The sequence below is a fragment of the Schistocerca serialis genome, chromosome 5 (genome assembly GCF_023864345.2).
Source record: "Schistocerca serialis cubense isolate TAMUIC-IGC-003099 chromosome 5, iqSchSeri2.2, whole genome shotgun sequence".
Taxonomy (NCBI): Eukaryota; Metazoa; Arthropoda; class Insecta; order Orthoptera; family Acrididae; genus Schistocerca; species Schistocerca serialis.
This window is the reverse complement of record NC_064642.1, coordinates 416,334,501-416,348,409: the sequence shown is the minus strand read 5'-3', so window position 1 is coordinate 416,348,409 and position 13,909 is coordinate 416,334,501. Positions and strand designations below refer to the sequence as shown.

The 13,909-nt window shown below is 41.0% G+C and overlaps 1 protein-coding gene across 1 annotated transcript in view; it reads left to right on the top strand.

The window, feature by feature from the left end:
• The window catches only part of LOC126481272 (alpha-L-fucosidase-like), a 114,222-nt gene that overhangs the window by 71,519 nt on the left and 28,794 nt on the right, over positions 1-13,909 (top strand). Inside the window, exon 6 of the mRNA XM_050104897.1 lies at positions 1,290-1,430. Within this exon, the coding sequence (XP_049960854.1) occupies positions 1,290-1,430 (141 nt within the window). The remainder of the gene's footprint in view (positions 1-1,289; positions 1,431-13,909) is intronic.

The following is a 13,909-nucleotide window of genomic DNA, read 5'->3' as shown; positions in this document are numbered from 1 at the left end:
TCCACTTGGCCCTGCATTTTCTAGCATCCACTCAGTATCTCCAAATGGCAAAATGACAATGTGTAAATTCAAATAGCAACAATGGACTACAAATAAAAAACCCATTGCAACCGAAATACCAACATGCAAAACAAAAATGCTATGTTCTTATGCATCAACCTAATAAATGATTTTTTTGTGAATCTTGCATTTCCTCAGAACAGTATGCCATACCATAAGAGCCATGCACTTTAGTATCATGAACATGCCACTCTGTTTAAGTGTTACAGATCTCTCTACATATTTTTAAGACAGTTTTTACTGAGTCTTTTTTCAATAGTTTAAAGCTACCTTCCTGTTTTAAATGATCATCTAACCCTATTCCAAGAAAGTTTGTACAAGATTCAGTGCCACACCTAACTCAAACATTATAATTCTTCTGGTTTTTGTTCATGTATCTCCAAAGCTCACCCATCTTTCTCTTTTCTCTGTTGGTACAAAAACCTTTTGTTGGAAATCGGTTTCATTCTTTTCCATGTAATAAAAAGGTAATACCGTACTCATTTGGCGTTGGAGGAAATTCCGACCTGCAGGCTGAAAACACCACAAGACTGTTCATTTGATATCGACATTGCAAACCACCAGCATCCCTTATGGTTTGAGCATCTATGTGATAAGAGTGAAACAATAGTCTGGTTCATTTGCCCCAGTCTCATGCATGAAGGAAAAAAACAAACAGAGCATCTACCTGAGACCTGAGCCGGTAACAGTGAAGACGAACCTGGTTATTCAGATTCTGGGAAAACAGGAAGAATCAGAGATTTCAAAAACTTCTCAAGCCACAGTAAAGAAAACTTATTGCCACTCTCAACTTATAGACATTAAGCAAAACAATAAAATTCAAGCTCCTGATAGATACTGGTAACAAGTTCAAAATTCTTATACTCACTATACAAGAAACATGTTTTTGTAACGATGATCACTTTGGTTCAGATGTATATTGTTTATAGAAAGGAAAAGCTGCATCTAGACATCCAAAAAGTTAATTACTTACGTTGAACACCTCGTTATTAGAACATATTTCTTCAACTTTGTCTTGCCTGCTTTTTGTCATGTGAATTTTGGATAGGACTTTTACTATTTGTGACTATGAGATTTGGAGTTTTATTTTCAGTGCTAACTTGTCATTACTTTATTGGTTAGTAACATGTGTGACTACTTTCAAAAACCATAGTGGTTTTTTGACACAATGTATTTTATACGCTGCAGTCTGTAAATGTGTAACTCTTTGTTTGCCTTGTTTTTGACAGGAGTTCTGCAGCCTCATAAATGGGAGAATTGCATGACTATTGATAGAAATTCATGGGGATATAGACGCAATGCACGACTGAAAGACTATTTAACAACACATGAACTAATCGAGGAACTTGCAAGAACTGTTAGTTGTGGTGGTAAGTAACAGAATCTCCATTCTTATATTCCAATGTTGCTGAGGGTGTGACCATGGCTCAGTAGCAGCAGCTTGAACTCACCCCACTTTGATGTACAGTTTGTTGTTTAATGCCAACAGATCATTCAGCTTTATGTTAAAGGCTTTGGAGAAACTGAAAACAATTCAACTTCATGTATTGCACTTTTCTACATTTGTATATATGATCCAGCCACATTAATGTGACCACCACCTATGTTCAATATCAATGAGCAATAACCACTCACAGACAGCTAGTGGTAGCACTAGCAGTGGAGGTTATATAAAACGTATCAGAGGACACAGAAAACAGTGCACTCATTGTCATAACGTGGAAACAGAATGATTTATCTTATGCACAGAAGGACATAATCATTGGGATTTCTTAAATTTCTAAGTTTATAAACTGTTGCATTCTACTGTGTTTAAAATATACCGTGCATGGCAAAAAGGCAGTATCAAAAACTGGCACCAAGGCAACTGTTGTGCACCACAGGCCAGAGATGACAGGGCCAAACGACAGCTTCGGAGATGTGTACAGGTGAATAGACATGCAACTGTTGAGCAACTGACCACCCAGATGAACCAAGGCACTACCAGCAGTGTATCCTCAACAACCATTCAGTAAACATTGCTGTGTATGGGCCTCCATAGCAGATGTCTGATCCATGTAACCGTGCTGTCTGCTGTTCATAAGCAATGAAGGCTGGAATCTGCACACTAGTACTGCAATTGGACATCCACTGAATGGCAACGGGTGGCCTTTTCAGATGAATTGTGTTTTCTGCTCCGTCAAACAAATGGCCATTGGGGTGTACGGTTTGAAATGTCTGAAAGCAAACAAGGAAGGAGTGTTGTGGTCTGGGGAATGTGTTCCTGGGTGATCTCATCATTCTGGAAGGCACAGTGGATCAACACAAGTATGCACTTAAAATAATAGAAAAGCCACAATCGCTTCAATATTGTTTACTAGATGACCGGTTTCAGCTTCAGTTTTATATTTTATGTAAAGAACGACCATGAGAGTAGTTTTTTATTATTTTTTATTGGTTGTGACAATGATTTTTATCAGATGGTCTGCCTCGTGCCATTATGTCCATATGGTTTTATTAATGTTAATCCACGTTTCAGATTCGATGATGTCACCTTCAGAGTGCTGAAACTGGTCATCTAGTAAATGATATTGAAGCGATCGTGGCTTTTCAATTATTTTAAAAACAGAGTGATCACCCCACGACACACCATGTGCTCACTGCAAAACAAGTATGCACCTATCCTTGGTGGCCATGTCCACCCCTATATGCAGTTTGTTTTTCCTCGCCACAGTGGCATCTACTAGCAAGACAGTGCAACATGTCACACAACTTGCAGTGTACGTGTGTTCTTCATATGGCGCAAGGATGAATTTACCGTACTCCACTGGCCAACAAACTCCCTGGATTTATAACCATTGAGAATCTGTGTGACCACCTCAATCAGGCGGTTCACACCCTGGATCCTCAACCAAGATCTGGTGACATGGCTGAAGTTGGCATGGCTCCACATACCTGTCAGTACCTTCCAGGATCTCATTAATTATCTTCCCACATGTCTGTGTTGCAAAAGGTGGTTATTCAGGCTTTTGACAAGTAGTGGTCACATTGATGTGACTGGACAGTGTAATTACTACATTCATTCAGATGTGTTAGTCAGCTCTCACTGAACCACGTAGTGTATTATTAAATATAGTAGTCACACATTTGGGAGGAGATGGATTAAAATGTCCATCCAGTTATCCATATTTTCATCATCATCTGTTTTCCAGAATCACTGCAGATTAATGGTGGATTGGTTCCTTCAGCAAAACTGTCTGTTTTACTCCATATTCTAGCCCAGACTGTGGTACTGCTCAGTCTCCAGTGGCCTCATTATTTATGAGACATTAACTTTCTGTCTTCTCTCCCTCCTTCAGTCAGTTGTGAGCAGGTGTGTTGAACCCTGCTCAACTAATTTTCATTCTGTCAGTAATTAAGCTCTCTTCATAAATCTGCAAGGTATTTTGCCTTGCTAATTAAGGCTTACATGATAACACTCTGCTAGTGCTATGGCTACGTAAAAATCTGAACCAGTGTGTTGAACCTGCTCAACTAATTTTCATTCTGTCTGTATTTAAGCTCTTTTCATAAATCTGCAAGGTATTTTGCCCTGCTAATTAAGGCTTAGGTGATAATCCTCTGCTAGTACTATGGCTACATAAACATCTAAACCATTGTGTACCCTTTTATAACACTAGTAAACTGTTGCACATAATTCAGTAATTTCAAAAATGAGACACCACCCTGTGTGAGTAAAAAGTGAACTAAATCGAATTTTGGTCAATCGAAATTGAGTAGTTATCTTCTTTTCTAGATACAAAATAGCACCTCACTTACTATCATAATCTTCCAAACAACTTATTAATCCTATTTACAAAACCAAATAACTTATTACACCTATTTACAAAAGCGTTTCAGTTAGCTGACCATAAGATACTAATCCTAAGCTGTTAATAGCACTTTACTGCATTTATTTTGACTCCTTTATATTAAATCTGTATTTATTTATGTGGACATGCTGCCACTGTGACCACCAGCCGTGGTACATTCATGGACAACTGTTCAACCATGTTATTGGTACTGACTGTTACGAAGCCATGATGCTCATGCTGTATGCTGCCTTGTTGACAGTGTCAGCATTTTCACATCATAAAGTAAGATGAGAGTGCGAATCTGTTGCTAAGATGTTGTGACTAATGTAACTCAATAAATAATACAAATTCAGAATTTCTGAGTAAGAACACAATTTATTTGTGACTTCAAACAAGTAAATAGTATTGATGCATTCACAGTATATGAGTGATCATGAGTCATTTACTTTACTTTACATGAGGCAAGGGCCTTATTGACCATACAGCTGCTCTGTGAGCCTCTTCCACTTCTGCCTGTCCAATGCGCTGTTTGTCCAGTTGCTGTTGCTGTTCATCCTAGTTGTATCCTCCCGAATGTTATCCCGCCATCTGATCCTGGGTCTCCCTCTTCCTCTTGTTCCATCTATTGTTCTGCTGAATGCCATTCTAGGTAGTCTATTCTCTGTCATTCTTGCTATATGGCCTGCCCAATTCAATCTTCTCCTCTTGAGAACTTCGACGATGTTACGGTGTTTGTACAGTCCTCTTAATTATTTATTTCTTCTTATTCTCCATTCCATGTTATTTTCGTCGTATACAGGTCCAAAAATTTTCCTTAATACTTTTCTTTCGAATATTAACAATTTTTCTTCATCTTTTTTTCTAAATATTAATGTTTCACACCCATATAGCATCACAGGTGTAATGGTCGATTAATATAAGCGGATTTTGAAGTTACTGCTAAGTGATCTTTTTCTTAGAATTTTGATGAAACTAAAAAGTGTCTTGTTTACTGTTGATAAATGGGAATCTGTTTCTATATCTGTTCTGTTGTTATTACTAAAATGACTTCCTAGGTACTTTATGTGGTCAACAGCCTTGAAATTGAATCCATCTAAAGTCAGAAGTGCAGAGAGTCATACCAGAGATTAACTGAACTGTGCCGCTTGGCAGGAATAGTGGATCCACTGTGTTAGCTAAAAAGAACACAATACTCCTGAAGTATTTGATGAACTTCTACTGCCACATAGATCCCCCCCCCCCCCTCCTCTGCCTCTGCCCCCTTCAGCAGTAGAGCTGAGCTCGGGGAATGTGGCGAACTGGTGCCAAACTCACTGTCTGCCCCTCATAGTATAAACTCATAGTATAGTATGGCAGCAGTCATGGTTCATTGGGAATGTCCTTGCGACATGACACTGGCAGCTCTAGGTATTGAAATATGCCTTCCCGGCTATTACACAAGTTGAAAATATGGTCACTATTTTTTTTATAAACTTAAATTTGCCATATTTCGTGACAGTACCTTTTCCATTAGACGTTTGCAAGCAAATATAAGTCTTGGCTTCAGTTGTCTAAGTATGATTCCACAATGCATTGTTGTCGGCTGCAGAAAATGACGTGGTTCAGCGTGTTTCTCTCATTTTGGTGTTTCAAATACAGTTTCTTCCAATGTAGTGTCTTCTTTTCAGATAATACAAAAATAATAGTTAACATAATTCAAAATTATTTATGACTGCGACCTTCACATTGTTCTTCCGTCAACACACACCAAGAGTTAGCTTCCGACTCGGACTGACTATAGTCAAAGACTACTCCAACGTCAAAGATATTTTACACAATCAGTTTCTTTGCTATTCTTCGATACATTTTCTAATAGTAATCAATATGCTTTTACTCTCATAAACAGAAGTAAATTAACATATAATAAGACAAATTATAATAAATTCTGACAAAAATATAAGAAAACATTTTCAATTCAGTATCGACAAATACGGTAAAAAAATAACATCTCCCAGATCCATTACAGTATGATGGCAGTGAAACCATAACTGAAATGGGCAGCTTATTGACCTTTCTCATTGCAACTGTTGATTATAGACAGGTGTGCCAAGTTGGTAGGTTGTTGGCTGGTAACAGGCAACCAGGCTTCGCCCTTTTGAGTGATTCTGTCATAGATTTACCATTTTATAAGATTTCTATAGCATTTTCATTATGCTTCAGAACTTGGTAGGTGCTAGAGTAAGGAGGTTTTAATGCCGCCTGAACAGCACCTGTCCTTAACAAAAATGTGAGCACTTCTTCAAACCATTATGATTGAAAATGTTGGCTTCTCTTTGGGGGGATGCCAGTACCGGGCAGAACTCTGAGATTCCACACTAAACTTGTTGCAGTAGGATTGGCAAAGACATTTGTTGTGTAAAAAAAAAAAAAAAAAAAAAAACTTCTCGTGGTAGCTGCAATGTGTCTCCATAGAACATCTCAGCTGTTGATGCATCATTGTCTTGCGCTTCTGTCCAGGCCGTGTCATGGCATGTAAGCATGGCTTTGAATGTCCAGTGCCAGCTCTATATCCTACCTTTGCTGGCCGGGCATTAACTAGTAGTTGATGATGTTGAAATCCCCATAAGTAGTGATTTTAAGAAGGCCAGACTTCAACTGCTGTCCTTTTTCAAATATACTGGGTAGATGGACTGAGCAATCCATGTAATGAGGAATGTCATAACTGTTGGTTCTCCAGAAATGTCTGTAGTTGTAGTATAATTAGCCCAAAGGGCGAACTGGTCAGTTTCTGTGAAGATGTATCTGAATTCTTCAGGAGGAGGCAACAGCCTTGCCAGGTCAGTGTGGACATGTGTGAAATGATGGGTTGTTTCAGAAAATTGGTCTATTGGTTTGTGAACATGGTGGCCAACCTTGGATATCTAGCGTGCCAAATATGATTTTTCATATTCACCATATAGAGGAGACAATGAATCACAGACAGGCACAACAAAAGACTGATATACATTTAAGCGTTTGACCAACAGACCTTCTTCTAAAGTAGGAAACACACACACGACCATTGTTGTATCCTGCTTCTAGTCCATGTGAGCGTGAGTGCACTGAGAGTGGTGTCGCCGTACATTTGTGTGTGAATTGGCTACCAGATGTATGAGCGTGGGCCGGCCGCTGGAGGCTGCCTGTGAGAGGTATGCATGCAGTATGGTCTCTGCCACACCATCTGCTGGTGACTCGCGCATATATATGTGTGGAGCAGTGCTGACTGACCCACTCTTTGTCCAGTAGTACCATTCACACCAGTTGTTCTGTGTCTCGTAATGTGTGGATTCATGAGAAGCTTATTTCTGTTATTGCCCAGAGGTTTATGAATAAAACCATGTTTGTGTTACTTGGATTGACTTCATATATTACTTGGTTACTACATGATTTGTGGTGAGGATGGAACAGTTTCCGTGCATGCTACCTCAAGTGCAGTTTCATTAGGTTTGTCATAATGAACACCATGCTACCGGCCCTGATTTAACAGCTTACTTAGGCAGTGACCACTTTGTCAGCTTCCATGAACAAACAGGGTTCCATTCCACAATCCATCCAACCACTTTTCCTCTCTGATGGTTCAGCTGAGGATTGAGAAACTTATGAAATTTTTGGCTTTTGGTGTGACAGACTCGAATTTGTGCAAAGCCTTCTTCCTCTTGTGGATTCCACCTAACAACCTAACATCCTCCCCCCCCCCCCCCTCTCCCAATGGCAGAAATTTTGCAACTAGGACAATATTTTGAACTTTCTTGGGCAGGTTGACCAAATTGAAGCATGGGGTGATGTGACTGTAGTGTCACAAGATGTGTCCAGGAGGCTGATGGAAAGCTTGCACAAGTAAGTGGCAGTGATGGCAGTAAACATGCAAGCCCAGTGCTGGATAGACCAAGGCTGGCCCAACAGCCACAAGCACCACAGTGCCAGCATCAGTATTCTCTATTTCTGTCTTGTCCTTTCTGTTTTGTCAAACATGAATGTTCGGCAAGCTCTAAGTGCTGGGCAACTTGTAATGCTTGCCAGAAGAAAGGCCACACCGCCTCTGTGTGTTGTTTGCTGAAGGTTGCTCAGGATGTAAACATGCACGTAAACAGTGTGACTCCAAAGCTTGTGACATCTCCCAAGTTGTTTATTGAGTTAAGTGTTTTTCAACAAGTGCTCCAGCTACAGGTCAACACAGGTGCTGCAGTGACATTATTGAATTCTCAAACCTATGTGAGTTTAGGCTCGCTGCCATTGGCACCGATCACACGGAAGCTGATCAGTTATAACAAACAGAACATTGCACTGTAGGGACAATTTACAACATCTGCCTGTTACAAGTGAGTGGTTCATTCCTTCACATTTTTGGTCGTTGTTGACGCCAGTGTTGAGAACTTATTTGGAATGGGCGTCTTTCAGGCATTTGTATTTTCTGTTACCAATGCATTTCACCTTTTGTCTGATCAGGTGCCGTATATTCAATTGGGAAAACTGTATGAGGAGTTTTCAGACTTGTTTTCGGAAGGTATAGGGTGTGCTACAAATTTTTCTGCTCATATTTCTTTGAAATCCAAGGCTTGGCCTTGTTTTTGTCATGTGTGTCCTATTCCTTTCATCCTGGAAGATGAGGTGGAAGTAGAACTGGACAGACTTCAATCTCTGGGGGCAGTGCAACCTGTTATGGATAGTGAATGGTCATCTCTACTAGTTGTTGTGTGGAAGCCATTGGGGAAACTTTGCATCTGTGGTGACTACAGTACTACTGTCAACGTGCAGTCAGTAATGGATACGTATCGTCTCCTATGCCAGGACAAACTGTTGGCAAAAATATCAGGTGGCCAGTACTTTTCTAAAATTGATTTGTCTGAAGCATATCTGCGGGTTCCTGTGGACGAAGAGTCTGAGTGTGTTCTAGTTTTGAATACTCCTTTTGATCCCTATCAATATTAGCACTTTTTTGTGTGGCTAGTGTCCCTGCTATTTGCCAATGATTTTTAGAGCAGTTGACTATTCCTGTCCTGGGTTGCATTAATTATCTGGATGATGTTATTGTCGTGGGCTCCTCCATGGCCGATCATTAGAATAATTTGTGCAGTTTGTTTTCTGTCTTACAGTCAGTGTGCTTACTGTGTAACCTCATGAAATCCCATTTATTTGGGGTTCGAGGTCTTGCGAGATGGGGTTTGCCCGCTGCCAGACCACATCTCCGCTGTTCCATCCATACCTTGTCCCTCGTGCACAAAGGAGCTTGAGGTCTTCCTCAGGCAGTTAGCCTACTACCATAAATTCTTGCTGGGGGGAGCCATATTGGTCCTTCCGATGCATGCCTTCTTACATGAGAATGTACCTTTTTGTTGGAGACCATATTGCAAATGCACTTTACAAATATTGAAATCCAAACTACTCTTAGCCCCATGTTTAGCTATGTTCTTTTTGGATCAGCACATAGTTTTGGTTACTAGCACCTCACAGAATGGTCTGAGCATGGTTCTAGCACACTGATATGCTGACAGCTCTGAATAATGTGTTGCTCTTATCTCTAAATCTCACACTCCAGCCCAGCAGTGCTACTCTCAGGTGGTAAAAGAGGCTCTTGCCATAGTCTATGCTCTCCAGAAATTTCATTTTTTTTCTCTCTCCAAATTTCACCTTATTACTGGCCACAAACGCTTGGTCCCTCACACTTGCCTGACAAGGCAGCTCACTGCCTACAACGTTGGGTGCTGTTCTTGTCTTGGTACAGTTATGAAATTCATTTTCGACCGTTGTCTAAACACATAAATTTGGATGTCTTGTCCTGCCTTCTTGTGGGTCCTGATTCTGATTTTAATAATGAAGAATTGCTCTGTTCCCATCTTGATATTGATATGCAGGCCATAGTCGAGGGTTTCCCAATTACTGGCTCCCCATTACACTACATAGCAGCTGCCATTGTCACTGACCCACTTCAGCACCAGGTGGTTCAGTTTGTTCAACAGGGCTGGCCAGATAAACTGCCTGCTCAGGCTTTTGACCCTCTGCACAACTATATTTCTTTAGTGTATCGCCTCTCTGTTTTTGGCGGGGTTTTGCTGTTGTCCAGGGAAGACCTCTCTCCCAGAATAGTCATTCTTTCCATGGTATGGCATGAGGGTCTATGCCTTCTCCACCAGGATCATTGGGGAGTTTTGTGCACTACATTTCAGCTAGGTGACATGGTATGTGGCCAGGGATGGATGGCAGAATTGTCTGTTTTATTGCTGCTTGTGAGCAGTGTCCGCAACAACAGGCAGCTCCAAGTACATCACTGTACCCCTAACCTCTCCCCACCAGCCATGGGAATGCATTCATGTAGACTCTGCGGGCCCCTTCTTGAATTCTTATTGACCCTTGGTTGTGGATGCATTTTCTCGGTTTCCTTACATTCTCCGGTGTGCATCAACATTGCCTCAGGTTTTTCTATTGAGGGGTTGTCTTATCTCTTAGTTTCTGATAATTGTTATATTCCTGTCATGACATTTGTCATGTTATGGCTCTGCCATTCCATCTCAGTCAAATGGCAAGATTGAATGACTAGTGCATATATTCAAGTCCCAAAATAAAAAGTTTGTTGTGGATTCTTCGCTGGATGATGCCCTTCTCCATGTCCTGAGCATCTACCGCTTCATGTCTATGGGGGTGTGGAGACCAGCTTAGTTGCTTCACAGCATAAAGTGTTAATTGTTAGTGTAAACAGCATTTCATAACTAGAACCAGTGTATGCACCAAAAGGAAGTTCCAGCATATAAAACTCAGATTCTGACTGCTGTGGTAAATATGGTGGGATTTCCTCTGTACCTCAGTATGTGGTTTTCTACTATTTTGTTGATCACCATTTTTATCTTTCTGACTTCTACCTTTCTCCTGTTCAATATGGTCTTAACCCACCTGCATATGATAGGCCTAATGCCATGCTCCTTCTGCAGTTCTAATCATGGATTTTAAGGTTGTATTGCTGAAAGGCCCGTAAATATCCAAGAAGACGCAGAGAGCAATTTCCAGAAAGTGTAGTGCTTTTTCCGTCCTCCCAACAAGATGGTGAAGTGCTGTGTCACACAATTTATCTGGTTGATGTGCATGTTGGTTTACATGTAGAGGAATGTTAGTTAACCTCCTTTCCCTAACATGCACATTAACCAGTTTTTCTAATGTCTTTAAAAGAGAAGAGGACAGACTAATGGGTCTCATATCCTTGACCTTGGTATGATCAGTTCTTCCTGGCCTTCGAATGGAAGTAACCCTCGTTATCCTCCAGGCATAAATAATGACTCCTGCTGCTAGACTAACCCAAAACAGCATAAATAGAACTCTGACTAAACTCTCTCCTGCTTTTGGCAGTTGAGCAAGAAAGATTCTATCTCGGCCTGGTGACTTGGGTAGTTGAAACATTCCCATCACCCACTGGATTATTTTGAAATCAGCACCTTCTCGCACAGATTCCCAGTTCTCCCTTTGATTACCTGTAAACCAGTGCCTCTCAAGGATGGAACGTTGGTCTATGTTGCCTGCCAGAGTACATTGAGGGAAGTGAGTCTTAAGGAGCACATAAAGCATCTCACTCGCTTTCCTTGTATACTCACCATCCTCCTTCCTTAGAGTACCTTCTGAGTAGTTGATATTCTTCTGAGGAGTTTTTGAAGTTTGGAAGTTTGTTGTAAGTAGCTGTTCCTTCACTTCCTCATAGTATACCTTTCAGGATGATCCTGATAGTTCCAATGTCCTAATCACAAAGTTGTATTTGCCAAGCCCCCCCCCCCCCCCTTGATGCTTTGCCCATTGTCCCCTTCTTACAAGGTTGAACAGTCTTCTTATCTGCTTCCTTTGCAATTTGATGTTCCACCAAGGTACATTCATGTTTGAGTGCTTCTTGGTAATTGTGCAGTTTCCTAAAAAACAGGTCACAATGGCAGACGTCACTGGGTCTCATATTTCCTCAAAAACTCTGGGAATCATTATTGAAGTTCTGATTTCAGGTAAGCACGAGTTGAGGTCTTTCCTGTATAAGTCCCAGTCTGTTTTCCTAGGATTCCATTAGGCTATAGTCTGTTTAACATTCAGTTCAACTTCAGACTTAATATACATGTGGTCAGATAAGGTTAGTCCCAATGCCACATGCCATTGTTTGGCATAGTTGCGCATTAGAATGGACACAACAGTTATGTCAGTTATTTCTTCCCTTCTTATGTTCCTGAACATAGGTTCCCTGCCTGTTCAGAATCTGCAGGTTGCTTTAGAGAAAAAATTTGAAAAGGCACTCACCTCTGTTGTTGTTGTTGTTACTGTTTCCCAAGTTGTGGGCAGTGACATTGCAGCCATCTAGCAGTCGCTCATTCTGCCGTGAGCAGCTATCTACCAGTCTCCTCACTTCCTGAAAAATAAAGTAAGCAGAAGTCATTGAATTTCCCTCATGCTTCCTTCCTCACATTATTTCTTCCTGATGGTAACTAAGTCTCTAAAACTGCAGTGCACAATCAGCATGAATGAAATTCCATTCAGAACATAATGCATGTTCTGGAGTTCTAGTTTAAACCAGCTTGCCTCCAATTTCTGCTAGAGCTGAAATGCCTCATTTATGTAGAAAGAATTTCTAGACCAGGGCCACGTCCTCCTCTTGTCTTCCCAGAATGCTATTCAGGGCAGCAGTTGTCCCTTTACTGTGTTGCAGGTATATCTTCAGCACTTTCCAGCGTGCCACCATGGCCACTTCCAGTGCCTTTAATTATCCTGATGGTAACCTATGGGAACACTAAGTACAATCTCAGTTCCTGTTCTTGCATTGCCAAGAGATTGTTCGCCGACTTCCAGCATGAGGGTTTGGCCGTCGAATATGTCAAAACCTTTCTCAAACAGAATCTTTGGAAGAGTATCCTTAAGACTTTTTGGTATTAAAACTGATACCTGGTGGTTTTGAAGAGCTCAGCTTCTTTCTTGGCCAGCAGCTTCACTTCCTCCCAAGGAGATATCTTGGGCATCATCTCCTTAAGCCAATCCCAGATAAAGGTAAGTTCCATCCCCCTCTCCCCAATTTTCTCGGAGAGAGCCATATGAACAAGTTCCATCTGCGGCAAAGTGGTGCTGACCAGTGTATATCCCTGCTGGATAGCAGTCATTGTGTAAACCAAGTCTGCACTCCTATAGATTTAGTTCCGTATTTCCTGCCTCAGCTTTTTCTCAACATGATTATCCTGAGAAGTGAGAGGGTTATACTCCTCCCTTGTTCTCTTTTTCCCTGTCTTAGAGGTAGAAAGGGTCTGATTGCTTTTCACTCTGAGCCAGTCCTTTATTGGAGGTTTTAGGTTCAAGACCTTTTAGTTCCCTCAATTTTTGTTTAGGAAGCAACTCTTTACCTTCCTTTCATTCCTTTTCTGTGGGAAGTTTTCATCTCTGAGCCCCAGACAAGGATTTAATTTGTAAGGAAAATAAGTCACAAGGTGTTTCAGGAATACTTATTTGTTCTGATTTATAAGGGGCAGTCAAATGAAAGTAAAGCAGTTGGAAAAAATTAAATAAGCTGTTTATTATTTCAAAAGTAATCACTGCAGCTGTAAATATGTTTATCCCACTGTGAGACAAGACAGCCAATGCCTTCATGGAAAAAGTTTACATTTGCCAACAGAATCATGATTGTACCCAAGAGTTTACCTTTTCATTCAGTACAAACCAATAGCCACGAATGTCTTTCTCCAGGGTGTAAAAAATGTGAAAATCACTTGGGGAGGGATCAGGATGGTGTGGAGGAAGCGTAAAGACTTCTCAGTGGAACTTCTGCAGCATAGTCGAAACAATATGTGTGCCAGCTCTCCGGAAGCCATGGTGACCTTTCTCCTTGTTGCAAGAGCCCACTGCTCACTGACTTTCTGGAGCACAGTGGCACAATTAAAGCACAGAAGTACATGGACACTTCCCAAAAACTGAAGTGCGCCTTCAACTCCAAACACCCACGAATGTTGGCAGACGGCATAATTCTGTTGCAAGATAATGGCCGCCCACATGTTGTCAAG